The sequence below is a fragment of the Trichechus manatus genome, unplaced genomic scaffold (genome assembly GCF_000243295.1).
Source record: "Trichechus manatus latirostris isolate Lorelei unplaced genomic scaffold, TriManLat1.0 scaffold00208, whole genome shotgun sequence".
Lineage (NCBI taxonomy): Eukaryota > Metazoa > Chordata > Mammalia > Sirenia > Trichechidae > Trichechus > Trichechus manatus.
In genome coordinates, this window is record NW_004444144.1 from 1123222 (window position 1) to 1147407 (window position 24186).

Genomic DNA, 24186 nt, shown 5'->3' on the forward strand with positions numbered 1-24186 from the left:
TGCATCTGTCTGTTGGTGGTGGGAAGAGGGAGGAAGGTGCAGCAGGTGGGTACGTGTGCTCTCACTCTTTTTCCGCCCCATGGCTGGCAGAGGAAGGGAGGAAAGGGCTTCAGGAGGGATGCACATGTAGCTCCTCTGACCCTTGCTGGACGGGTTAAGGGATGGAGTTGCATCTGGTGGTCACATGCAGTGTTGCTGCCTTGTGTTAGGCAAGGGGAGGGAGGAAGAGGCTGCAGGAGTGTGCACACGCAGCCGTGTCTTCTCTTCCCCTCGCTGGGAGGTTTAGGGGATTGAGAGTCGTGCCTGGCGAATACAAGCACAGTGGTGCCACCTTGCATCAGCTGGGGGGGTGGGAGGAAGGGACTACAGGGGGCTGCATGCACAGTCACAGATTTTCTAACCCTCGCTGGGCTGGTTAAGGGATAGAATCGTGCTGGGTGCTGGCACAGAGGTGCTGCCTCCCACTGAATGGGGGAAAGGAGGAAGGAGCAGTGGGCGAGTTCTCTCGCTGTCCCGCTCCTGTTGTGGTGCCCCAGTCAGGCAAGGCAGTCAGGGTATGGCACCCTCTGCCAGCCTCTGAACATGAGGATGGAATGTGGGGGAGTGTGTTCCTCTGGCTTGGATACACAGGTGCCAGGGCACCTCATGTCCGCTGCAGCCAGTGTGTGGGACATGTCCTCTCTTGAGTGTGAGGAGGGGGGGCTGCCTAGGGACCAACTGGATGGGAGAGCTCCCGCCGGTACACTGCAGGTCCACTGCCTCGTACCTGCCACTCACCCCTACGGTCAAGGGCTGCTGCTTCTGCTATCTCCAGTTCTGGATCTGGCACCCTCCACAGAGGTTCTCTGTCCCTTTTGAGAAAGTAGTGACGTGGCCTTGCTGTTTTCTTTACCCAAGATCACTGCTGGCTTTGTCCTAAGTTAGCTGTGGCAGGCCAGGACAGCTGGCTGGGCGCCTCCGTTCCGTGTTACTCCTCTTTTGCTACTTTCTTTATTCCTTCCAGTAGGTGTTTGGTTCAGTTCTTAGACTTTCTTCTTTGACGTTTAGGGTTCCCAGATTGTTATCCTCCTGTTTCACTTGGGTTTTTTGGGTCTTTGGAGCAGGGGGGCATTATGGTGCAAGAGACTAAGCCGCCATCTTGGCTCTGCCCCTGCGTGAGAATTTGTTAGTGGCTCACTGTGCTTGACAGCGAGAAGCCCTGTTCAGAATCAGGAGACAAGAAGCTGAACTTGCGAAGTTTATTTCTACTGCTTCAGAAAAAAAAAGTCTTAGCTTATTTCTCCAGGACATTTCAACGATTGTGAGGATGGCATAGGACCAGGCAGCATTTCATTCTGTTATACATAAGGGTGCTATGAGTCGGAGCCAACTCAATAGTACTCAACAACGACTTGAGTGCATTTCTATCCCCTTAAGAATCGGAAGTCTCGTTTGTGATTACTGAAAGTGTGTGTAAATAAAGAAGTTTGTCTCTCATTGCACATCTTGAGTGTACAACACAATGAATGTTCACAAAGTGAATGTACCTTTGTAAACTATTGCCTAGATCAGAAAGTAGAATATCACCAGCACCCTGGAAAGCCCCTTCTGGCCCCTCCCAGTTTCTACCCCTCCCCAAAGTTAGCAACTAACCTGACTTCTGTCACTGTAGATGAGTTGTCTTTTGAACTTTACAGCTGCTCTCCTAAATGCCCTGACCACGTAGTCACATATAAAGATGCTTCTTTGTGGGGCTGGTACAGCAGACAGAGCCAGCTGGTTTCTCCCAGCCCCGATGACTGTCAGGCTGGCCTGTCACCCGCTGCCCGGCTCATCTTCAGGAATGTGCATGTTTGGCTCCTCTGGAGCCACCCCCCAGTTCTCAGTTACAGCCTCCTCTTGGGCTCCCAGTAGAGCAGCTGCCTGAGAAGTGGCTTCCCCGGGGCTCCTGTTAGCAGCTGCTTGTTGGGTGGCTAACCACTCTGATGGGCCCAACTGGAATGGGGGAGGAACTCCCTGGCCTTTCTGTGTTCGTAATTAATTCCAGTCAAATTTATTTCTAGGATTCAGCTCTGTAAAAGTTCATTGTGTGGAAGTACTGGGTTACCGAGTAGTCACATCAACAGCACGTCCTGTAGTGCCTCCCCACAGGCGCTCCGTCACATCGTGCTCCCCGCCCAGGTTTTAGTCAACACTTCTAACGCATTGGTCCTTCTCCTTGTGTCACTTAGGAGGCTTGTTCTCTAAAGCATTTATTTAACCTTACAGTCTAGACCTAGAATGTATTTAGAACAAATAATCTTGCTAAAAATTAAACCAGAGCATGTCACTCCTGTGAACAAAACCTACCAAATTGCTTTCCTTCCCACTCACACTGGAAGCCTTCGCCCTTGCTGTGCCTCTGCCTGAAACTGAAATGCACGATCCGATCTCTGCACCGCTCTCTCCTCACCAGGCTCTCTCCTCACCAGGCTCCCCCCGCACCGCTCCCCCCACACGGCTCCCTCCGCACCGGGCTCCCTCCACACCGGGCTCCCTCCTCACCGCTCCCTCCACACCGCTTCCTCCACCAGGTTCCCTCCACCAGGCTCCCACCGCACCACTCCACTCCCTCCGCCAGGCTCCCTCCACTGGGCTCCCTCCACACTGCTCCTTCTACCAAGCTCCCTCCACCAGGCTCCCTCCTCACCACCCTCACAGCCTCATGTAAACAGCTTCTTTGCAGTGAGACCTTCCCTAAACACCATATTTAAATCACAGGTCGTCCCCCCCCCCCCTGCCCCAAATACTCTGGGTCCTCCTTCCCTGCTTTATTTTCCCCTCTGGAATGAAGATTCCACTGAGGGCAGAGAGTCGGTTTTGTTCACGACCCTATTCCCAGCGCCTGGCTCATAGTCAGCACTTGATACACGTTTGCTGAATGAACGAACATTATCTGTATTCTACATATGGGTAACGCGAAGGCCAAGAGGGGACGGTGAGTTGCCCCACAGCCCACAAGCAGTCTGGGATGGCACAGACATTGGAACACCTCCTTGCCTCAGACTCGTCCTCTGCAGCCAGCTTCTCAGTAGGACACCTCGAGCCTCCAGTGTGAAGCTCCTCACAGGGAAAGCTTTCCATTCTAAGTGTCTGTGTCCTTTTCTTTCTTGGGGCCCACCTGAAAGCCTAGGCTGTTCTGCAGGGAGAAAGCTGTTGAGTGTATGTCATAATTGTCATCTATACTCGTGTGGCCAGAAGATGGGAGAAGGATGCCTCTGAGGAGCATCTAACCTTCTGACTCTGGTCTGGGGCCGATGTCCACGTTGTGTCTAACTTCACCTGGCAGGCGGCAGTGTTAGGAGCCTTGCCATCTTTCTTAACTTTTCTAACTGCCTTTGTTTTCATTTTTTTTACCACGTGCTCAGATCTTCTTTTGCTGTGACCCCACAGCAGTTTGCTTTTTCCTCTCCTTCTTTTGGCCTATTCATGAACAATTCAGGTCTAGGGGATTTTTCACTTTAAGAAGAACTTTTGAAAAGTGAATCCAAGTGAAGTTCACATGGATTTATTTTCATTTCCACTCATAAACTTTCTTTTAAGTCATTTAAATGGAAAAGTAAAAAATGAAATCAACTTGTCTCACAGATTTTTCCTACTCTACCTCAGCTCTTCAGAAACGGAGTTGTCTAGCTTTGCAGGATAAACAGCTTTGTCCTCGTTTTCTTTCCAGGTTGTGTCTACACTGCTAATAAACATAATCCCAAAAGACCACATCCCACTGAACTTATCCGGAAAGGCCAAAATCAGTGGGAAAGCCTGGGTGAAGGAGTCTCCTCGACCTGTTCCAGGCTTTAACCCCGACTCTATGTGCGAGTCCCAGGTATGGCTGCCCGGTTTGATGGGCTTGAGACATCTAGTACTGGATTTAGACAAGTTATTTTGAAACCAAGGCAGGAAAGGGAGGCATACCCACAGAAACAGGTGTCATGCCTCAGAAGGAGTTGTGCCTGAGTTGGTGTTGACTTGATTTCAGAAAGAGTCAGGGTAGGTCTCTAGCATTGACTCCTGCTATAAAAGTCACAGCCTGTTTGAGAAGACCTTTCTTGCAAAAGGCCTGTGAACTTGATTCTGCAAAGCTTAGAAAAGCAGAGCATGTTTCTCCTCAAAAACCCTTGAATGACTCAAGATAGTCGAACTGCTGTGAGCTTCTGTACCTTCCCAGCCCCGTGCCTTAGGGATGAGGCCTCAGGAGGGCAGTCCTGGGGCAATGCTGAAGCAGGAGAGCTGGGTAAAGATTTCCAGGGCCTCTGGCTGTTCTTGGTAGGAGTCTAGGCTCCACTGCGGTATATCTCAGTCCTTAGCTCACAGCATGCTCTGTAACAGGGTCTTAACGGACAGTCCATTCAGACCTGGGGCTTCCATTTTTCTTTCCCTTCGTCGATCTTATGCCTAATGCATGCTACTTTATATAGATGGAGATCTTTTTATTTTAATTACCTTGTAATGCTTTAGCCTGACTTTGTGAAAGTGCAAATTCAGGCCTCAGAGGGTGTTAGAAAAGTTCTGTTATTCTTATTCCCAGAGGGCCAGGGGGACCTCGGCCAAAGACCTGGCTCTGGAGTTGAGACTCTAGATGTTCTCATTTCCAGTGACGGGTATTTGTCAAGGCCACTTGACCTGGAGTCAGTATATGGAAGAGAGAGAGCAAGAGGATATATGAACACACTGAAGTGTGTGTGTGTGCTGGGTTCCCAAAGAAAAAAAGTAAAAACCATTGGTCTGTGTATGCCCACCTCCTTTATTTTAAAAAAAGGTTTAATTTATAACCTCCTTTTATCCATCCAGGACTTGAGGTTACAGTGAGGGGATACACACAGCAAGGTTAATAAGACCCCGAGTAGAAGAGACAGGGTTTTCTCTAGCCCAGCATTGGCGGCCTTTCCCTTTGCAGGTGATCATCAGAGAAGGTGAGCTGCTCTGCGGAGTGCTGGACAAGGCGCACTACGGGAGCTCTGCCTATGGCCTGGTCCACTGCTGCTATGAGATCTATGGGGGTGAGACCAGCGGCAAGGTTCTCACCTGCCTGGCCCGCCTCTTCACTGCCTACTTGCAGCTCTACAGAGGCTTCACCTTGGGTGAGTGCCCTGCGAGTAGCCCGGGGCCTGCCCCCCTCTCCTGTGGCCTACCCCCCTCCTGTGGCCTGCCTCGTCTCCCGCGGCCTGCCCCGCCTCTCCCGTGGCCTGCCTCCTCTCCCGTGGCCTATCCCCTCTCCCGTGGCCTACCCCCCTCCTGTGGCCTGCCTCCTCTCCCGTGGCCTGCCCCGCCTCTCCCGTGGCCTGCCCCCCCCCATGGACTGCCTCCTCTCCCGTGGCCTATCCCCTCTCCCGTGGCCTACCCCCGTCTCCCGTGGCCTGCCCCCCTCTCCTGTGGCCTGCCCACTCTCCCGTGGTTTGCCCCCTCTTCTGTGGCCAGGCCAGCTGCCAGCCTGTCTCTCTGGCTCTGCTAGCAGCCTCCAGTGTCACAGCCAGACTTCTTCTGCCAAGGACATCCTTCCTTGTCACCAGCGACATTTCACAGCCTCCCTCCCCTCAGTGCTTTCCACCCCCTCCTGTCTCATAGCCAGTGTTTCTTTACTTTCCACAGCACAGGGACCCGCCATCCCACTCTCATTCTGTTCTTTTCCTGACGTATCTTTATAGTTTTTTTGTTCATGAGACTGATTTCCCATACTCATATACACCCCACATTCTCTCCTGCAAGTGTCCTTCTGAAATTCCCTGGGCCCTGCCCCTCCACAGTGGATCTTCCTGCTGTCAGAACTACCTGTGCCTTCCCAAAGCAACGGGGACATTGGTGCCTTAGGAAACACTGGGCCGGGGCAGACCTGTTGGGGTGAACCTAAGATAGGAAAGGGAGCTGCTTTGTTTCCTCCCTGGTAATGAGAGCACAGCGGTTTAAGAATCGGCTTTTATAAGGAAAACAAATGTGCTGTTAGTTTCTGTGCCCTGGATGGAATGGAGATCAGAACAGCTGCCAAAGCACTGGGCCTCTAGCTGAGCCTGTTTAGGGTGGCGTTTCCACCCATGCCCGGGGGTATGAGTGCTTGGTTTGCAGGTCCCTGTGAGGATTAAGTGAGGTGCTTTCTGTTGAGCACATATCACGGTATGTGTAGGACTTGTGCTGTGGATGATGCTGTTAAAGGTGGAACTGAGACTGTGCTTCATGGGACTTGCCTGCATGCAGAGATTCTGGGATTCCCACCATGGGGGCCTGTGGGCATGCCACAGCCAGAGTTTGTTCATTAGCCTACGCTGGTGGCTGCATTACACGTTCTCTTCTGTTTTTTAATTATGTATTAGTTACAGAAAAGTCAAAACAAACAGACGTGAAGAAAATTTAAAATCACCCAGCATCCAACTGCCGGAGATAACCACTAGTATCAATTTGATGTGTGTCTTTCTGGACTTTTCCATTAAAAAATATCCTAAACTACATAGTTGTAGTCTCCTTCCTCCCCGCCCCCTGCTATTTCCAAATATATTTCTATTGAATCAGTTTATATAAATTTTATATACTCACGTCTAATGACTGCAGATTATTCCAGTTGTGTGGAGATACTATATAGATTATTTGACCAGTCCCTGTCATTAAACAATTAAACATTGAGGTTTTCTCCAGGTTTTCACCATTCTTGCTGGGATGAGCACCTTTGAACCTCTTGGCTTGAATGTTCAGTTCTTTTACCAGGATAAGGATTACAGATGATTAGTCTATCTGGGGGCTGAAACTGACCCTCGCTTATCCTGATTCCTGTAACTGGCCTGAACTGCTGATGGAGGCATCTGTGTCCAGGATCATTCACTGCGCATTGGGAATTAGACTAGACTCCCTTTCAGAGTAACTGAAGAAGCGATATATGATGACTGAAATTAACAAGGTCACTCTTGTAAAATGTAAATCAATTTCAGAAGGTCATCGAGAATAAGCACAAGCGTTTCTGATAACAAGAAAAGCTCAGAGAGCTTTAGAAACAAAAAGTAGAGGAATCCCCCAGATTGTAACAAGGAGCAGACTTAATAAACAGGCCATGCTGGCAGCTGGGCTTAGCACATGGTACAGGGAGAAGCGGCTGCCTGACTCCAGATGCCGGGAGGCTGGGCCCCAGAGAGAGGGAGCAATGCCAGGCTGGGTGGGAGCAGGGCTCAAAGGGAGGGGCCGGCGAGTATGTTCCCTTCACTCCAGTCCTTCAGTCCAGAGAAGGTCAGTGAGGGGACAAGCACGGTGGCCTGGACTGACCCATCGAAGGCCCACATTAGTGGTTATGACTGCCTCACAGAAGGACATTTCTTTCCCCTTCCACTCACAAGTGTTCTTTAGAAGCCTTCAGGCTTCCAGGACATTGCACTGGAAATTCCAGGCATTTTAGCCCAGCCTTTGAACAGTGCAGCCATTGTTGTCTTCTCTGCTCAGATCTTGGTTGACCGACTTTGGAGTCCAGTAGCACACACAGATACAGGCAGAAAACAGTTGATTAGTAGTTGAAGTGGAAAGACTTACTGCTTTAATTGAGGGATTCCTCAACCCTTTGGATCTGGAGGTCAGACTTAAGTGACTGAGGCTTTTATCCTTAAAAGGCGATGCAGAGGAGCCTGTTGTAGTGGCCCTGTCACAATCATTAGGGTGTGGCTGTCGTCCTTGTGACAGGTGACTTCTGGGAGCCAAAACCGGGATGTTCTCTCCCTTCCTCTTCCCCTAAACTCAGCCTCTCATCAGAAGCCTCTTCTTCACCTCCAGGACACAGGCAGTGTAGCCGAGGGGGGAAAACACAGGTTTGGGACTCAGACCTGGGCTTACTTCCTACGTGTGTGACCTTGGACGTGTACCTCAATTTTAAGCCTTAGTTCCATCGTTTGTAAAATGGGAATTATAATGCTGGCCTCTGGTGAGCATTTCAGAGATGGTGCACTCATTGATAATAGTGTTAGTATCATCCGTGGTATTCAGGTGCTTCCTGTGTCGCAGCCTGCGCTCTGCCCGACCTCACCGAGTTTACAGTCTGGTGAGATGTCAGGTTCCATCTGAGCTTGTCTGTTTCACTTCACAGACGTAGAAGACATTCTGGTTAAGCCAAAGGCAGATGTCAAGAGACACAGGATCATCGAAGAGTCCACCCACTGTGGGCCCCAGGTAAGGGGGACCGGGCAGCCCCAGACTGTGTGGAATGGTTGTGTCTCCTAAGGAGTGGACCACCCCCCCACCCCCCACTTGGCCGGAGCCTGCCACCTGTTCCTTTCCTCATTCTAGGCCGTCAGGGCTGCATTAAACCTGCCGGAAGCTGCGTCCTGTGATGAAATCCGAGGGAAGTGGCAGGATGCCCATCTGGGCAAAGACCAGAGGGATTTTAATATGATTGATCTGAAGTTCAAGGAGGAAGTGAACCATTACAGCAATGAGATTAACAAGGTTAGCCCAGTAGTACCTGCATGCAGTACCACATTCTGAATGCTGGTTTTAAAAAAAATTACATTTTGATTCTCACCTGGGTTCCTCTGGAGCAATTCATATGGCTGTTCAATAGCTGACTGGGCTAGATGCGAGGTGGGACAGGTAGAATCCATCAGTTTGAGGGGAAGGGTCAGGGAATTCACCCTCACACCCAGTTAGGACCTGGGAAGGTCTTCAGTTAATACTTAGAGAGAATGCTTCAGTCTGTGTTTTTCTTTTAACATTTTTTATTTGTGGTGATAGCAGAAAAGAGGCTGGGGAAAGACAATCATTCCTATAGGGTGATTGCCAGGAGAGTGAGCAGGGCAAAGGGCCAGAGGCACCACTGCTGCTTGTAGCTGCGGAGCCCAGGGCTAAAGGCCAGTCTCCCTGGGTTCAAGTCCTGGCTCTGCCACGTACTTGATGCCCAGCCTCAGGCAAGTGATTTGACTAGTCATTGCCTCGGTTTCCTCACCCACAAATAGGGATGTGAGTAACACCTGTTTCATGGGGCTGCTGAGAGGATTTAAGAAGAAACACCCCATGTGTTGCAGAGTAGGGCTGTGTTCCATCGGGTCTTTATGGCTGTGACTCGTCAGAAGCAGATTGCAGCTTTCCTTCTGAGGCGCCTCTGGGCGGGTTTCAGTCGCCAGACTCTTGGTTAGTAGCCACCAGGGACTCCTGCTGCAGCGACGAAGGAGCCTGTGTACATAATGCTCTTGGCACAGAGCAAGTGCTGTGGAAGTTCTCCAAACCCCTGTCTGCCTTCCCACCAAGCGAGCCCCTGTGACGGCCGAGACAGGAGAAAGAAGTCCCTGCACAGTCCCAGACTACAGCCTGGTTCTCCCTGCCTTCCTGCCCCAGAGCCAGGGGACCCCCTCTGGCAGCTTGGAGGAGCTGGCCTGGCCCTCACCCTGCCTCCTAGCCTTGAGGCCCAGCCTTCAGGAGAGAGGAAGAGGCACAGACAACTCTCACTAAAAGTCAGGGTTTGTCTGGTGTCCCCGACTGCTCTCAGCACCCTCCAGGCTGCCAGGAAAACAAACCTCTCAGCACAAGTTCAGTCCTTGAGAGTTTGTTCTGAGGGCCCTTCCAGTGCCTCCTCGAGAACCAGGAGGCTCAGCTTCTAGGGCTGACTAGGAATGCCGGGGAGTAGGGCTTGTCTTCAGAAGAGTCTTGGGATTGCTTCTTGTCCCTCCAGCTCCTCTCTCTCTGCCACCTCTTCTGACCCAGGGCTCTTCTCTCTGTGTTGGGCTGAGTCTCTGCAACCTGGGGCAGACCTTCTGCCCCCAGTGTCTCCCCGAGGTCCACCTGAGGGCTTTGCTCCCTCCTCTGACGCTGGAGCTGAGGCAGGGCTTCCTGCTGGTGCTCAGGTTGCACGCAGGCAAATGCACACATGCAGTGAATGTTGCTAATAATTACAGGGCAGGTGGGGACCAAGGCCATGCTCTGCTGGGCAAATTCGCCAGGGTGGTGCCTTCATTTTTTATTTTTAAATACTATTTTATTGTGTTTTTGGTGAAAGTTTACATAGCAGTTTAGGTTCCATTCAAAAATTTCTACACAGTTGTTCGGTGATGTTGGTTACATTCTTCACAATGCATGAACATTTTTAGTATTTCTGTTCTGATTGTCCTGTTTCCATTAATCTAGTCTCCCTGCCCTGTTACATTCTTATCTTTGTTTTTTTTTTTAATCGTGCTTTAAGTGAAAGTTCATTTTTTATTTTTAACCAGCTCTTTTTTGTAGTCACAGACCGAATACGCTGGCCTCTCTGCTTCTCCTTTTCCTTCTCCCTTTTTGCTGCTGTTTGGCCAGCGAGTGGCACCTCAGGGCTCCTGGTAGAGGATGAGAGAGCGCAGCACACAGGGCACCACTAGACTGCTCCCTGGTCTGGTGAGAGAGTCTGTGTGCAGGGAGACTTCCCTCATCTTGGCTTCTGCACCTGGGGTTCCAGAGGGGCATGAAGTCACTGACCAGCGTGTTTCTTCCATCCACAGGCATGCATGCCGTTCGGCCTGCACAGACAGTTTCCTGAGAACAACTTGCAGATGATGGTGCAGTCTGGAGCCAAAGGCTCAACTGTGAACACGATGCAGGTGTGAGCAGAGGCAGGCTGGCGGGGTGCCAGAGGCCCGGGGGAGCCCAGGAGGCTGCTTTCAAGTTGGTTTGTTTCTGATTTTAAGAAGTTCCACGTTCCTTATAAAATGTGGCAAGTACAGAAAAGTATAAAAGCATATGTATGAATCACTACAGGTGCTAACCATTGTTCACATGTCAACATTATAGACAGATATAAACATACAAATATTGTATACAGTAAATACAGTAAAATCTGCAAAAGCCAGAACCTGTGTAAGGCAAAAACCTGTCAGAGAAGGAAAACACAAGTATTTTCCACTAAAACAAGTGATAGAAAAGTGGTAAGACTGCACCCTGTCAAAGGCAGAAAACTTGCAAGACCCAACTTTGGGAAAAACAAGGCAGTCCCGTTGAGTTTCAGCTCTCACAGGTTTCACTGCAGTATAGACGTATACTATACATTTACGTGCTATTCCTACTGTGCTGTAGTACGTATATTTATGCTATATACGAATATTGTGTGTGTGTGTGTGTAGTCTTAGCTGAGAGCCTATCGTTTAGTATTATCTGCTTTTTTCTCTTATTATGTAATAAGCTTTGTTCTAGAAGTTTCTTAGCCTTTAATTTGAGGCCTGTTATCTCCTCAGATTCCCACTGTTCTATACTGACATTTTCACAAGTCTTAACCACAGTAAGTTTTTTGTTGGCTTCTGACTTGAGGAGCTTGAGCAGGTACTAAGGACCACCCCTCTGTTGGGGAGTGCAGCGCGGCTGAAGGTCATCAGAAAGCCTTCCCCTGACCAAAGGGAACTCCAGGCACACTGCTCTTTTCCTCCCAAGAATATTAATAGGTGGTTCTCTGAGCAAGTAGCTAAATGGCTTCTTGGGTCCTCTTTTTGTTCTAGAAGTTAAGGATTACAATAAATCCCTTTTCTCCATGGGCCTCAGTTCCCCCCATTTAAACTCTCAAGTCTCTTCCAAGTATAACATTTGATGACTCCGAGACGTGGCTTCTCTTACCAACATGACCCATTTTCAGCTGACCCCAGGTGGGAAAATCAATCTGTCAAAAAAAGAAAGGTACAATTATTTACTTGAAAAGCAAGCTGCTCTACTGCATTTAAAAAGCTCGGTTGGCCTTCAAGAATTTGGGTTCCACAAAGCTTTGAGGAAGAGCAGGCTGTCCCTCCCCTGCTAGAACAAAGTGCTCACGCGTGTGTGGATCCTGAGTGCCTCTGGCTTTCCTCCCCAGATCTCCTGCCTGCTGGGCCAGATTGAACTGGAAGGTCGGAGACCCCCGCTGATGGCATCTGGCAAGTCGCTGCCCTGCTTTGAGCCGTATGAATTCACTCCTAGGGCTGGCGGTTTCGTCACCGGCAGGTTCCTCACTGGCATCAGGCCTCCTGTATGTGTTTTGGTTTTTCCTTTTGGGTTTTCTTATTTCTAGATTCAGTGCTAGGTGACCCGTGACTCCCACCAGCAGCTTTGAGCAAGGCTGATCAAGCAATAAGCTACTTACCATTTAACCCACTAGACATTAGGGCCTGTGAAGACACAGACAGGTCGTGTTCAGTGCCACTAGAGCCTACACAGCTCCTGGCACATAGTGGGTGCTCAGTAAATGTTTACCAGTAAATGAGAAGGTGAATAAGACCAAACCCAGCTCCACCGTTTCCTGCTGTGCACCCCTCTAAACCAGTTTCCTTACCTGCATTTGAAGGCAGCTGGAGGAGGGGTACCACTCACCAGGATGGTCTTCATTGCCAAAAGGAGCACCCCAGAGAGAGTTCATGAAGGCCCCCAGGGGCAACTCCTGGGGCTTCTCCTTCACAGCAGGAGAATGGACTATTGATAGCGAATGTCGAGTTTTTGCTTGGTCAACAACAGAATTTCTCTTCACTCTTGTCAGAAATTGCTTTTCAAAACATCCAGATTGTGACAGAACCATTTGCTTCAAGGCCATAGACTGTTCCGTGGACTCCTCCACTGCCCACATGGGGCCCTGCAGTGGTCACCCCGGCCTCTGGCCAGAGATAGTGGAGGGTCGATGTTACCAAAAGTTTTCAAGCTGGTTGCCACCCATTGGGAGGCTATGCAATCATTGTAGTAGACAGTGACCAGTCTTTATGTAATGAAGCAGAATAGGGTGGTAAGGAAAACAACAGTTTATCCCATAGTTCCATAAAGTTTTCTTTTGAGTTATGTATCTTTGGCTGTTGTTGCTGAGAATATACACACCAAACAACACTAATTCAACAGTGTCTACCTGTACAATTCAGTGACATTGATTACACTCTTTGAGTTGTGCAGCCATTCTCACCCTGCTTTTCTAAGTTGTTCCTCCCCCATTAACATACACTCACTGCCCTCTAAGGTTGCTATTTAATCTTTCGAGTTGCTCTTGTCAGTTTGGCCCCATACAGGTAGTTCTTTAAAGAGCATAAAGCTCAAGCAAGATATTTTTTACTGGTTAAGCTAAACTGTTGTTTGGTTTTAAGAAGACTTCACGGGATATGTTTGGTTTAAGATTTAAAGATTATCTCAGGACGATAGTTTCAGGGGTTCATCCAGCCTCCGTGGCTCAAGAAAGTCTAGAGTCCATGAGAATTTGAAATTCTCTTCTGCATTTTCCTCCTTTTGATCAAAATGCTCAGTAATGGTAGCTGGGCACCATCCAGTTCTTCTGGTCTCATGGCAAAGGAGGCAGTTTGAATTATGTATCTTTATATGCATGTGTATATATATGTGTGTGCGTTTGCTGATTACCATTGTAAATGTATACCGTGGGTTGCTATCAAAAAGTTTGGAAAATACTATGTACGTCTGTTAACACTGTTGGGAGCAGAATTCAGATGTGTGGACTGAACTAAACAGTAATGAGCCACTGGTGTCTTTTTTATTTAGAAAATGGGGTGGGGTGTACTAATCAGGGTCGCTGAGAGGGTGGAAGGCACGAGTGTAGGTAAAGCACCTGGCTCCCTGTAAGCGGTAGCTCTTACTTCTGATTCACTTGTCCCTTCACATGGAGAGAGACAGACAGACACAACTGTACGGGAGGGCAGACGTCACTAGAGGCCATTGGAGCCCTCAAAGTCAGGGCTGGGGATCAGACGGGAGTGGCCCCCTTTGGTCAGGAAAGGCTGCTGGAGGTGTTGGCTTGTCACCACCATGGGGACCCGCTCTTCTTCTTCCACAGGAGTTCTTCTTTCACTGCATGGCAGGGCGGGAAGGTCTGGTGGACACCGCCGTGAAAACCAGCCGCTCTGGCTACCTCCAAAGGTAAAAGCACCTGCTGTGCCTCCAAGGCCGTTCACCCGTCGTCTTTGATTTGTCATTGTTTACTCATTTAAGATTAAGTTTCCCACGGATGACTGAGACGTGGAAAATAGCAGCTCTTCCTCCCTCCCGGGGCTCGGAGGTTTTATACAGGTGTCCCTACATTCTGTGAGTGCCCCTTTCCTGGGGGAAAGTTGTGGGTATGAGGAAGGAGACGGGCGGTGACTGTAACCAGCCACCCTGCAAGGGCCTCATCCAGCAGGGACGGTGCAGAGAGGGTTGTCGGCTGAAGGAGGCCTCGGCCCCTGCTTGTGAACCTGCTGTTGCTGTTATTTCTCTCCTGATGCGACTGTCACCTTGGGCTCCTCAGCGCAGGCCTGCTGGTGTTCTCCCCTTTGCAGTGAAGGGAACAGGTAGCCACCATAGCTGGCCTCTTCTGGCAGTGGAGGGACTGAAGCCTGAAACCGAACAAGGCTTTAGACCAGGGGCCCTGGAAGGACAGGGTAGCAGATCCCTGCACTCCAGCCTCCCCACCTGGACTGCAGCGTGGGAGCTCTGCTTTGAGGATTTTTTTTTTTTAAGTGGTTCTTCCTGAGCCCAGAGAACCAATGCTGGTAGAAATGATGATGGAAAATGGAGGAGACACTGAAAATACAGACCCGTGGCTTTCGGGCCCTGTTTTAAGTTCTGTCCTCAGGGACCTCAGTGACTGCTGAGCAGTGGGGCAGAGCTTCTTTCTTCCCCCCTTGCTGTTTTGCTATCACAACGTTTCTCCTGTTTCTGAGCCCCAGATTCCCCAAAACTACATGCCTAGCTTTGGTCCCTGCCCCCTCAGCTCCCACGGCTGCAGCCTGTGGGGCTGGGGTGGGCAGGGGAGGGCAGGGCTGGGTGAGAGGCACACCTGGGTGGCTGGCGGGGAGGGAGGCCTATCTCAAACATGGTATGTCGGGTGGGGAGCGGGCACTCACTGCTTTCAACAGAGTTCCCCTCCTAGGGCCATGGGTCACTCGGGCCAGTCCCCTCCATGCACAGGGATTGTTATACCCCACCTCCATTGTCCTTAAATTATTTCAGAATACAAGCTTGTGTAGGGAAAAAAAAACCTAGAGAACAAATGCCCTGTTAATTCTGAGGGCAGGAGTCCCTGAGGCCCATTGAGATGCAGGGCAGGAAGGAGGAGTGTGTTGGGGATCCTGGCTGGAACAGAAGAGCAGCAGTCATGACAGCAAAAAAAAAAAAAACAAAAACAGTTGTCATGGAGCTGATTCCATTTCATGGTGATACCACGTGTGTCAGTCAGAGTAGAGCTGTGCTCCAGAGGGTTGTCGATGGCTGGTTTTTCAGAGGTAGATTGGCAGGCCTTTCTTCTGAGTGCCTCTGGGTGGACTTGAACTTCCAACCTTTCAGTTAGCAGCTGAGTGCTTAACCAGAGCTATGGGATGAATCGGGGCAGGCGAGACTGGTGGAGGAAGTGGTCAGGTTGGAAGGCAGCCTCCCGAGGGTGGCTTTGGAGAGGAAGGAGCAGATGTAGAGAAGGCACAGGGCAGCTGGCCGAGATGTGAGAGTAAGCGACGGGGAGGTGTCAGACTCGATGAGTTTCCAAGTGTGAGTGGCAGCATCGTGGCACTGTCAACAGAAGGGGAGAGGAAATGTGGATGGGGTTGAGATGGCAGCAGCAGGACACTGAAGTAGACCCGCCCAGTGGACCCTCAGAGACGTGGCCTGAAGCTCAGGGAGAGGCCTGGAGGTGAAGCTTTGAGGGGTAGCTGCTGGTGGTGAGACCGGAGCCCTGTGAGGTGAGGGCTCTCTGAGGGACAGATGGACAGAGGGCCGAGGACTGACCGTTGGTGTGTCAACGACAGCAAGTGCCTGTTCAGTGCCAGCCTTGCCTGGCCCTGGCTGGGCTCCAGGAAGGCCGTGCCAACTAACATGGGCACTGCGGGCGGGACTCGGGCTTCAGGGGTAGCTGTGGCTCCTGGGAAGCGCCCTCTTCAGGTGGCAGAAGGAGAAGCAGAGGTAGAATAGTAGGATTGAGGGAAGCCGCTGACCACTGGGAGGACTCAGGAAAAAGGCTAGGGACAGCACTTCTGCTTTCAGTTCCTAATATTCCCTTAGTATCCTTGTCAGATTCTAGACTGACAACATTTAAGAATTATTGGACAGGAAGGCAGTCCCCTGCTTTGCCTGCATTGTGGACGTAAGGACACTGGTCCCTGGGAGTTCTTCATTGCAGGAGAGGTGACGGGCAGGCAGTAGTCCCAGCAGCTGGGAGTGAGGGTCTAGCAGTGGCAGCCGGTCCTTAGTCACGGGGCTGCAGCCGCCCCTCCCAGGAAGACCCTCTGAAGCGCAGCCCTGGCTGAGATATAACAGGTTAACAGCCAGGGGCACTGGAGCCAGCCAGGCCTGGAGCCTCCTTGACTGCAGACCAGCAGGTGCCCCCTCCACCTTCCACCGCCTGTCTCCCTTTCCATCCCCTGCGCTGTCCCTGGCCCCATCAGAAGGCGGCCCTGGGAGGTGTAAGCCTGAGGGCTCTGAGCTGGGTGGTCTCCTTCCAGGTGCATCATCAAGCACCTGGAGGGGTTGGTGGTCCAGTACGACCTGACAGTCCGCGACAGTGACGGCAGCGTGGTGCAGTTCCTCTACGGGGAAGATGGCCTGGACATCCCCAAGACACAGTTCCTGCAGCCCAAGCAGTTCCCCTTCCTCGCCAGCAACTGCGAGGTGTGTGCCGGGCCAGCTGTGCTGGGAGCTGGGGGCCAGGGACGGTGTGGTCATTAGAGAACTCAGGCCCAGCCAGAGGGGGCCACTCAGAAGGAGAGTGGGAAGAATTTACAAAGCACCAGTGCCTTAAAGCCCCTGACATTTTCATAGCCTTTTCCGTTTTCAGAGTCCCTCTGTGGATGTTCCTTTGCTCCTTGGGCGTCATTTCTCGGGGTGACGGGAGGCAGGCATGAGCTGCACTGCAGCAGCAGCTACCATTTGGGGCGTTGCCGTGTGCTGGCCCTGAGCAGAGCACGCTGACTCCTGCCTGGCCTTGTCCTCACTGCAGCCCTGGGAAGAGGTATCACTCTGCCCATTTCACAGTTGAGGCAACTGTAACTTATGGAACTAGCTGGTGAGTGGCAGGCCAGAATTTGAACCTGGGTCCATCTGACACCCAGGCTTGTGGTTTTCATACCGCACCTGCTGCCTCAGTGCTGGCCACCACTGTTGACCGATCAGACATCCCGTTCTGCAGATTGGGAAGCTGAGACTGGCGTGACCTGTCCAGGGTCACCTGGCTGGCTGGTGGCAGAACTGAGGGTGGAGCTCCAGTCCCAGCCCCGTCCCCCCGGTGCTGTCCCAGAGCTCTAGCCATCAGACTTCCATTGCTCCTTCCGCCTCCTTCCCAGAAACTCCCCGTGCTCCTGGAAGGGCTCTGAGTGGCCTGGTCTCTCCCCCACGGTCCTCATCTCTCAAGTCTGTTTTGTACAAAAGCAAGGGCTCGAATTAGCAAGAGGTGCTCAGCCCCTCTAAGTGGCTTTGTGAGGGCTCTGCGTGGACCATCTCGGTCCCGCGAATTATGTAATGTGACCCTTGTGTCCCGCTCTCGTCTCTTTTGTCTTGTGTATGTGATTTTTTTGTTCAGGTGATAATGAAGTCGAAGCATCTCCATGAAGTTTTATCCAGAGCAGATCCCCAGAAAGCTCTCCACCACTTCAGAGCCATCAAAAAGTGGCAAAGCAAGCATCCCAACACCCTGCTGAGAAAAGGTGCCTTCCTGAGTTATTCCCAGAAAGTACAGGTCGCTGTGAAGGCCCTGAACCTCGACGGGGACAACCGGAACGGCCGCAGCCCCATGACTCACGAGGTGACGCAGGGGTGCTGTATCCCCGCACCAGCACACACGGGCCTCAGTCTGTGATTGCGGGCAGGGTGCTGTCCTAACAGAGGGTGTCACGGTGTAGTCCAGGCTCACTCGTTGTCATCAGGCCTCTGCAGGAGGCAGGTGGAACTCGAGGAAGGGCTCTAGAGAGGTGTCGGCAGGGTTTGGGGAGCTAGCTGGGGCTGGGAACTTTGGGGTTCCTCACCACGCCAGATGTGAACAGATGGGGAAAGCAGCAACAGGAAGTGGAGAGGGTGGCCGGGGCGGGGCCTCTTGACGGCAGCAGTCAGCGGAGGGGTGTAGCCTGCTCACGGATCCAGTAGGAAGGGTGGCACCATCATCCTCCCACCCTCCCCTATCCTGCTGCTGCTCCCACCTGCCAAACAGCTGGGAGCCTGGAGGCAGGGGAGGGCTGTGAAGCATTCGCTGTGGGACAGTGTGGGACACAGCTGTGTGAAAGCGCGTGGATCTGGGCCACATCATGGGGTCCATCGCGACCACCTGGCTCATGGTGACTCTGTCCTGCTTGCCTAGGACAGTCAGGGTTTGCTTCTTACCCTGGCAAAATTCATAGTGCCCTGTTTACTCCAGAAGAATCCCAGTTTAGACAGTAAATGCCAGTGTCACCCTGCCTGTGCTCAGTAGGCCAGGATAAGCTGATAAGAGTCAGCATCCATCTGGATAGATTCAGACTGCCCTGCCATCGATTCACTTCCTCCCTTTTTAAGCGTTAGATGGCTTTCTCGTCGTAATTGGGTTTCTGTCCGACCCTCCCTCCCTGCCCTCATTTGAACCCATTGCCTTTGGTCCTACTGAGCGTCACAGGAAGAGAAGCCCATTCCTGGCATCCCCTGACTCAGTGGAGATCACCCTCCTTTTCAGATGCTGAGGATGTGGTATGAGTTAGACGAGCAGAGTCGAAGGAAATACCAGAAGAAGGCAGCACCCTGTCCTGACCCCTGTCTCTCTGTCTGGCGCCCGGACATCTACTTTGCGTCAGTGTCAGAAATGTTTGAAAAAAAAGTGGATGACTACAGTTGTGAGTGGGCATCCCAGGCAGAGAAGAGTTGTGAGAAGTCACAGCTTTCACTCGAGAGGTAGGACATGCTTCGTCGCCTTTCCAGTCAGCGTTTATGGAGCCCCTTCCTTGTTACGGTTGCTGGCTATACAGTGGTGCTCAGTGGCTATTCATAAATGGCCAGCTTTCGTAGGAAGAAGGCTTAGTGAAGTACACAGTTGGATAGTGTAGATATTTCTGATGTGATGTGCAGCTATTTGCACTAGTCAAAAAAATAAACACCCCCTCCTCCCTCCCACCCTGTCAGCACTTAGCACCCCCTCCTAGTTTGTACAAGAGTTTAAACCCTTTGGAATCATCACAATTGGTGAGAGGAGAGAATGAACAAAGGAGAATGTGAATTGTGAGCCCAGAAGTGGTCACTGCCCGGGGGCTGGTAGTTACTGGCCCAGAGTGGACAGTCTGAGCCTGGATATCTAGAAAGTTCAGCCAGCCAGCTGGATCTGTGCAGTGTAATTTAGGGCATTCCGGCCACCGACAGGGATTCAAAGATCAGGAGGACCACTTGCCTGGGAGGACAGGCAGTGACAGAGGTGAAGGTGGTGGTTCTGTTCAGCGCGGCCTCGGATGACTCTGCAGCCTGTGGAGTCTGTGCCCTAACCCTGCCACCCCGCCCCGTCTGCAGGTTGAGGACCCTGCTGCAGTTGAAGTGGCAGCGCTCACTCTGTGACCCGGGCGAGGCCGTGGGCCTGCTGGCTGCCCAGAGCATTGGGGAACCCTCCACACAGATGACCCTGAACACCTTCCACTTCGCCGGCAGAGGCGAGATGAACGTCACCCTGGGCATTCCAAGGTGCGAGTCCCACGGGGTGTGGGTTGGCCCTGTCCTAGGGAAGGCGGAGCCACGGGCTAAGTCATTTAACAAAAGAGGGAGAGATAGGTTCTTGTCAGGGTGGAGGATCGGTGGTCAGGCCTCTTGGGCTCTCCGTTTCTCTTCCTCCTAACCCTGCCCCTGAGTCACCTCTGTGCTTGTGAGCTGCACCGCCCTGGGCCGTCCTACAGGCTCTTTGGGGAGAGGACTCAGGAGCAGACATTGTTAGCAAGCAGCATGCAGGGCCACCTTGCTGCCCAGCTCTGGGGCACCGTTCACACAGACTGTAACCTGATAGTGGGCCTGGCCCTTCAGGTAGATTTATGCACACTGCAGTGCGATGACCGCTAGGCGAGAGGAAAGCACGTGGGGTCAGAATACCACAGTTCTGCCCTTAAGGAGCCCGTGCTGCAGCAGGGGAACTGACAGGAGTCGCTTGCTGTCACAGAGAGCCCGAGCTGGGTTCCCTGACCCAGCCCATTTCCCTGTGCGATCCCAAGGCCTCTCAGATCCCAAAAGAATGCAGACTTCCTTAGAAGAGTGGCCTCGCACAAATAGGGGAGCTGGTTACCTCTTATCACATGTGCCAAGCGGCAATACCCCTTGTTTTGGGACAGGTTGAGGGAGATTCTCATGGTGGCCAGCGCCAACATCAAGACGCCCATGATGAGCGTGCCCGTGTTCAACACCAAGAAAGCACTGAAGAGAGTGAAAAGCCTGAAGAAGCAGCTCACCAGAGTGTGCTTAGGGGAGGTAACTGCTCTCCCGTGCCCAGGCTAAAGCTGGGTGCAGGCTTTTTCCTATGTCCTCTCATCCTTAACAGACTGCTGGCCGCTCCAGACCCCGGGCCATACTCCCACCAGTGACAAATCTGCTCTCCATGCCATGTGCTGAGAGGGATGGATCAGGAAGGTTTTAAAATAATCATTAGTTCAGCAGCACTCTTGTGGGGCTGACAGATAAAAATGCTTCCTGATTAGCTCACCAGCTCCGCTGGAGTCGTCTCCAGAGAGCCTGGGTCGTCCCTGGAGGTGGCCTGCACGCTCTGAGGGATCCACACTGGCGGAGATCGCTGGCGTTTCTTTGGGGCTTTGCCTGTGGCCCTGGCTGCTGTCTCCCTAGACCCTTGCAGGGCACAGTCCCTGGGACCTGGCCAAGTCGGGTTCTCTGTACCTCTGGTTCTAGGTGCTGCAGAAAATAGACGTCCAGGAGTCCTTCCGTATGGAAACAAGACAGGAGAAATGCCGGGTGTACCAGCTGCGATTTCAGTTCCTGCCACGTGCTTATTACCAGCAGGAGAAGTGCCTGAGACCCGAGGACATCCTGCACTTCATGGAGACAAGGTCAGTATCTTAGTTATTCCATGCTGCTACAACAGAAATACCACAAGTGGAAGGCTTCAACAAACAGAAGTGTATTCTCTCACAGTTTAGGAGGCTAGAAGTCCGAATTCAGGGCACCAGCTCTGGGGGAAGGCTTTCTCTCTCTGTCGGCTCTGGTGGAAGGTCTAGGAGCTTCTCAGTGAGGGGACCCCAGGTCCAAAGGACGCCCTCTGCTCCCAGCACTGCTTTCTTGGTAGCATGAAGTCCCTTCTCCTCTCTGTTCCATTCTTGCTTTTATATCTCAAAAGAGATTGACTCAAGATACAACCTAATCTTGTAGATTGAGTCCTGCTGCATTAACATAACTGCCTCTAATCCTGTCTCATTAACATCATAGAGGTAGGGTTTACAACACATAGGAAAATCACGTCAGATCACAGAATGGTGGACAACCACACAATACTGGGAATCATGACCTAGCCAAGTTGACACACATTTTGGGGGGACACAATTCAATCCATAACAGTCAGGTTTTAGGTTGTGTTTGTCATTGACCTTGGCCCAGAAAGCACTTCTGACACAGGACTTCCCGAGACTGGGTGCTCAGACTGGCGAGTGCGGGACATGCCTCAGGTGGCTGTCACCGTGCAGGAACGTAGGCCAGGGCTGTTTAAAAGACAAGTGCCCTTTTCTTTTGGTTGCTTTTGCTTTTATAAATAAGGTGTCTCCTAGTTTTTAGACATTAGCAACTAATTCATGTTTTTGAGAGCCTGGTAAGGCCCGAACAGGCTCCATTTGTTGGCAGGATTCGGCCCATGGGCCACTGTCCACCACCTCTAACGCAGACCAGCTCTAAGGTCTTCCTGGAGCTGCTGGGATATCAAGAACCTGGCAGAGCAGAAGCAGAAGGCTTCACTGTGCTCGTTTATCCCCCACATATACTGAGTGATGCCCACTCATGGCTGAGTCATCGGGGCGGGCATGGCTGAGAGAGAGTATGACTGCTCTGCCATTGACCGTCTTCTTCCCTCTCCCCTGAAGATGGGAACTGGATTTGGTCCAGCCCTCTTAGCAGGTGGAGTCTGGGAGGGGACTGTGGTAGACGAGCTTGTGTGGATAGGGCCCATTGACTAGGCGGATCCTGCCCCCGGGACATGAGCCCTGGCTCCGCTGCATTGCTGTCCCCCTGGGTTGATCAGTCAGGCCCCGGTGCTGTCCCTTGGGCTGGGCAGTGTCACAGGAGACAGTGTACGTGTCCACCTGCTGGCTTCTGATTCAGTGGTGAGGATTTTAACTACCTGGCATCTCAGGTGCTTGTGCTGGCCAGTTAGCCCTTTTGTGAGAAATGGAAGTTAGGATCACACAGCCCCTTGGCAGTTACAAGAGCAGGTGGAGTTGGGGGTTCTGCCCCATCTCTGTTCCCCCGAGGCTTAGGCCTGCCAAGCAGGTAGGTCGGCATGAGGCGAGTGCTAGGCACTTTTTACATACAGTATCTGGTGGGATTACAGATAGTAAGTCACGTTTTTTTATTTCTTCGTGATGAGTGACAGCCCTGGCTTGTTCCCAGCGGTGAAGTGCCTTTTCAACTCCTAGTTGTATTTTGCTTGTGCACTTGACAAGCTGTGATAAGCAAAGCTGTGTGCTTTGGTGCAGTTACTACTCCTATGACTTCAGCAGATTGGACCTTAGGTCTTGGCCACAGATACATGAAGAAGCAGTGTACGAATTGGATGTGGTTTGGGCTCCCTTTGTCAGCCCTGGGCAGTGAAGCAGCCACGTTAAGCCTCTTACAGACCAGGAAATACCAGCGAGCTTCCAAAACCCTGGGTGGAGAAACCCCCAGGACCCTCCCCTTTCCTCTCTGCCTCCCTCCTCTTCTCTCTCACTCCCCTGTCTGCCCTTCCTGTCCTTCCCTCCCAACTATGAAATCATGAGGCTCTTTTGACATAGACTGCAGGGAAAAAAGAACAGAGACAGAGAGGCACTTCCCTAGGTGGAGAAGTATAAGCATTGGGGGTCCCCTAAATGTCTAAGCTGACACCGTTACTTGGAGTGTTTGTGGAAATTATCTGGAAGGTGGGCCGGGAGCAGGCAAGTGGAAGGAGTGCAGGGTGAGGAGTCGGGGGAGGTCTGGCCTCAGCCCCCAGCCATGAAGTGACCACATTGGCGGCCTCTGCAGGTGTAGCTGCCGTGCACCCAGCTCTCCAAACAGCATGTGGTGGACTGTTTGCCTGGTGCGTCCCGACACAGCCAAGGGTCATATTCCCTGTTTGTAATTATTTATGTGGGATGGGTGGGGCCTCTGCAGTCTGCCCCTCCTGTTCCCTTGCAATTGCCACATTCTGACAAATAGCAAAACCTCCAGAGAACAGCCGCTGTGGGCCTTCCCATCCCTTACTATTGGCAGAATCCCAAATGGCAAATGGTTGTCCCCACCAGGAAAACTCTTGCACCCTGGTAACAGGAATACCACTTAGCAGTCGGGCGCTTTTTGTACCCTTTCACCCTCTCCCATGTTCTCTACAGTACTCTTCACCGAAAGAGACAGGCAGGGTAGCAAGGAGTCCACTAGAGGGCTGGGGAAGGCTCCTGGGAGAGCTGCGTCTGCACTTAGACCCAGCCTTGAAGGATGGGTACAGCTCCAGCAGGTAGATAAGAGCTGGAGAAATTTCAGAGTGAATGGCTTCAGCAAAAGCCCAAATTCCATGGAAGGGTGGGGACAGATGGGTGATCTTCGTAGAGACCAGTTGTGGAGGACTTGAAATGCTAGGGAAGGAGCCTCAGAGGCAGTGAGACCGGCCAGGGGCGCCTCCTGAGCCCGCACAGTCAGCCCACAGCGGAGGGAAGCAGCATTACTGAGGAGCTCCTTCCTGCGCAGGCAGCAGGCCGAGCACTTCTGCACTCCCATCCCATCCCATCCCATCTCATCTCCTGCACTCTGCAGCAGCCCCACTTTGCAGGTGAGATCCAGGCCCTCACCAGCCCAGCAGACCTGGGACCTGAACCTGAGTCTGTCCTTTCAGAAACGTCTCTCCCACCTCTTCCCCAGTTGTTTCTATCTTGGGAGAGTCAAGCCCTGCCTGGCCTCGTGTGGCCTCGTCCTCTGTCCCCAGCATCTACTGAACAAAGTCTACACTGGATTAGTCAGAGTGAGGAACCTTTCTTCTGCCAAGGGCAGAAACCTTGGCAGAACCATGTACGAGTCAAAAATGAAATTTTGAAAAGGAAATTTAGGAAAACAATACCATTTATAATAGCCCCTAAAAAGATAAAATACTTAGGAATAAATCTGACCAGGGATGTAAAAGAC

At 51.8% G+C, this 24186-nt stretch overlaps 1 protein-coding gene across 1 annotated transcript in view; it reads left to right on the top strand.

Moving 5' to 3' along the window:
- POLR1A (RNA polymerase I subunit A) overlaps positions 1-24186 on the top strand; it is an 82155-nt gene that overhangs the window by 46565 nt on the left and 11404 nt on the right. The window contains exons 15-27 of the mRNA XM_004388235.2: positions 3692-3841; positions 4913-5096; positions 8066-8148; positions 8266-8424; positions 10443-10541; positions 11777-11929; positions 13721-13803; positions 16356-16521; positions 17429-17650; positions 18548-18762; positions 19369-19536; positions 20172-20307; positions 20740-20897. Coding sequence (XP_004388292.1) covers positions 3692-3841; positions 4913-5096; positions 8066-8148; positions 8266-8424; positions 10443-10541; positions 11777-11929; positions 13721-13803; positions 16356-16521; positions 17429-17650; positions 18548-18762; positions 19369-19536; positions 20172-20307; positions 20740-20897 — 1976 coding nt within the window. The remainder of the gene's footprint in view (positions 1-3691; positions 3842-4912; positions 5097-8065; positions 8149-8265; positions 8425-10442; positions 10542-11776; positions 11930-13720; positions 13804-16355; positions 16522-17428; positions 17651-18547; positions 18763-19368; positions 19537-20171; positions 20308-20739; positions 20898-24186) is intronic.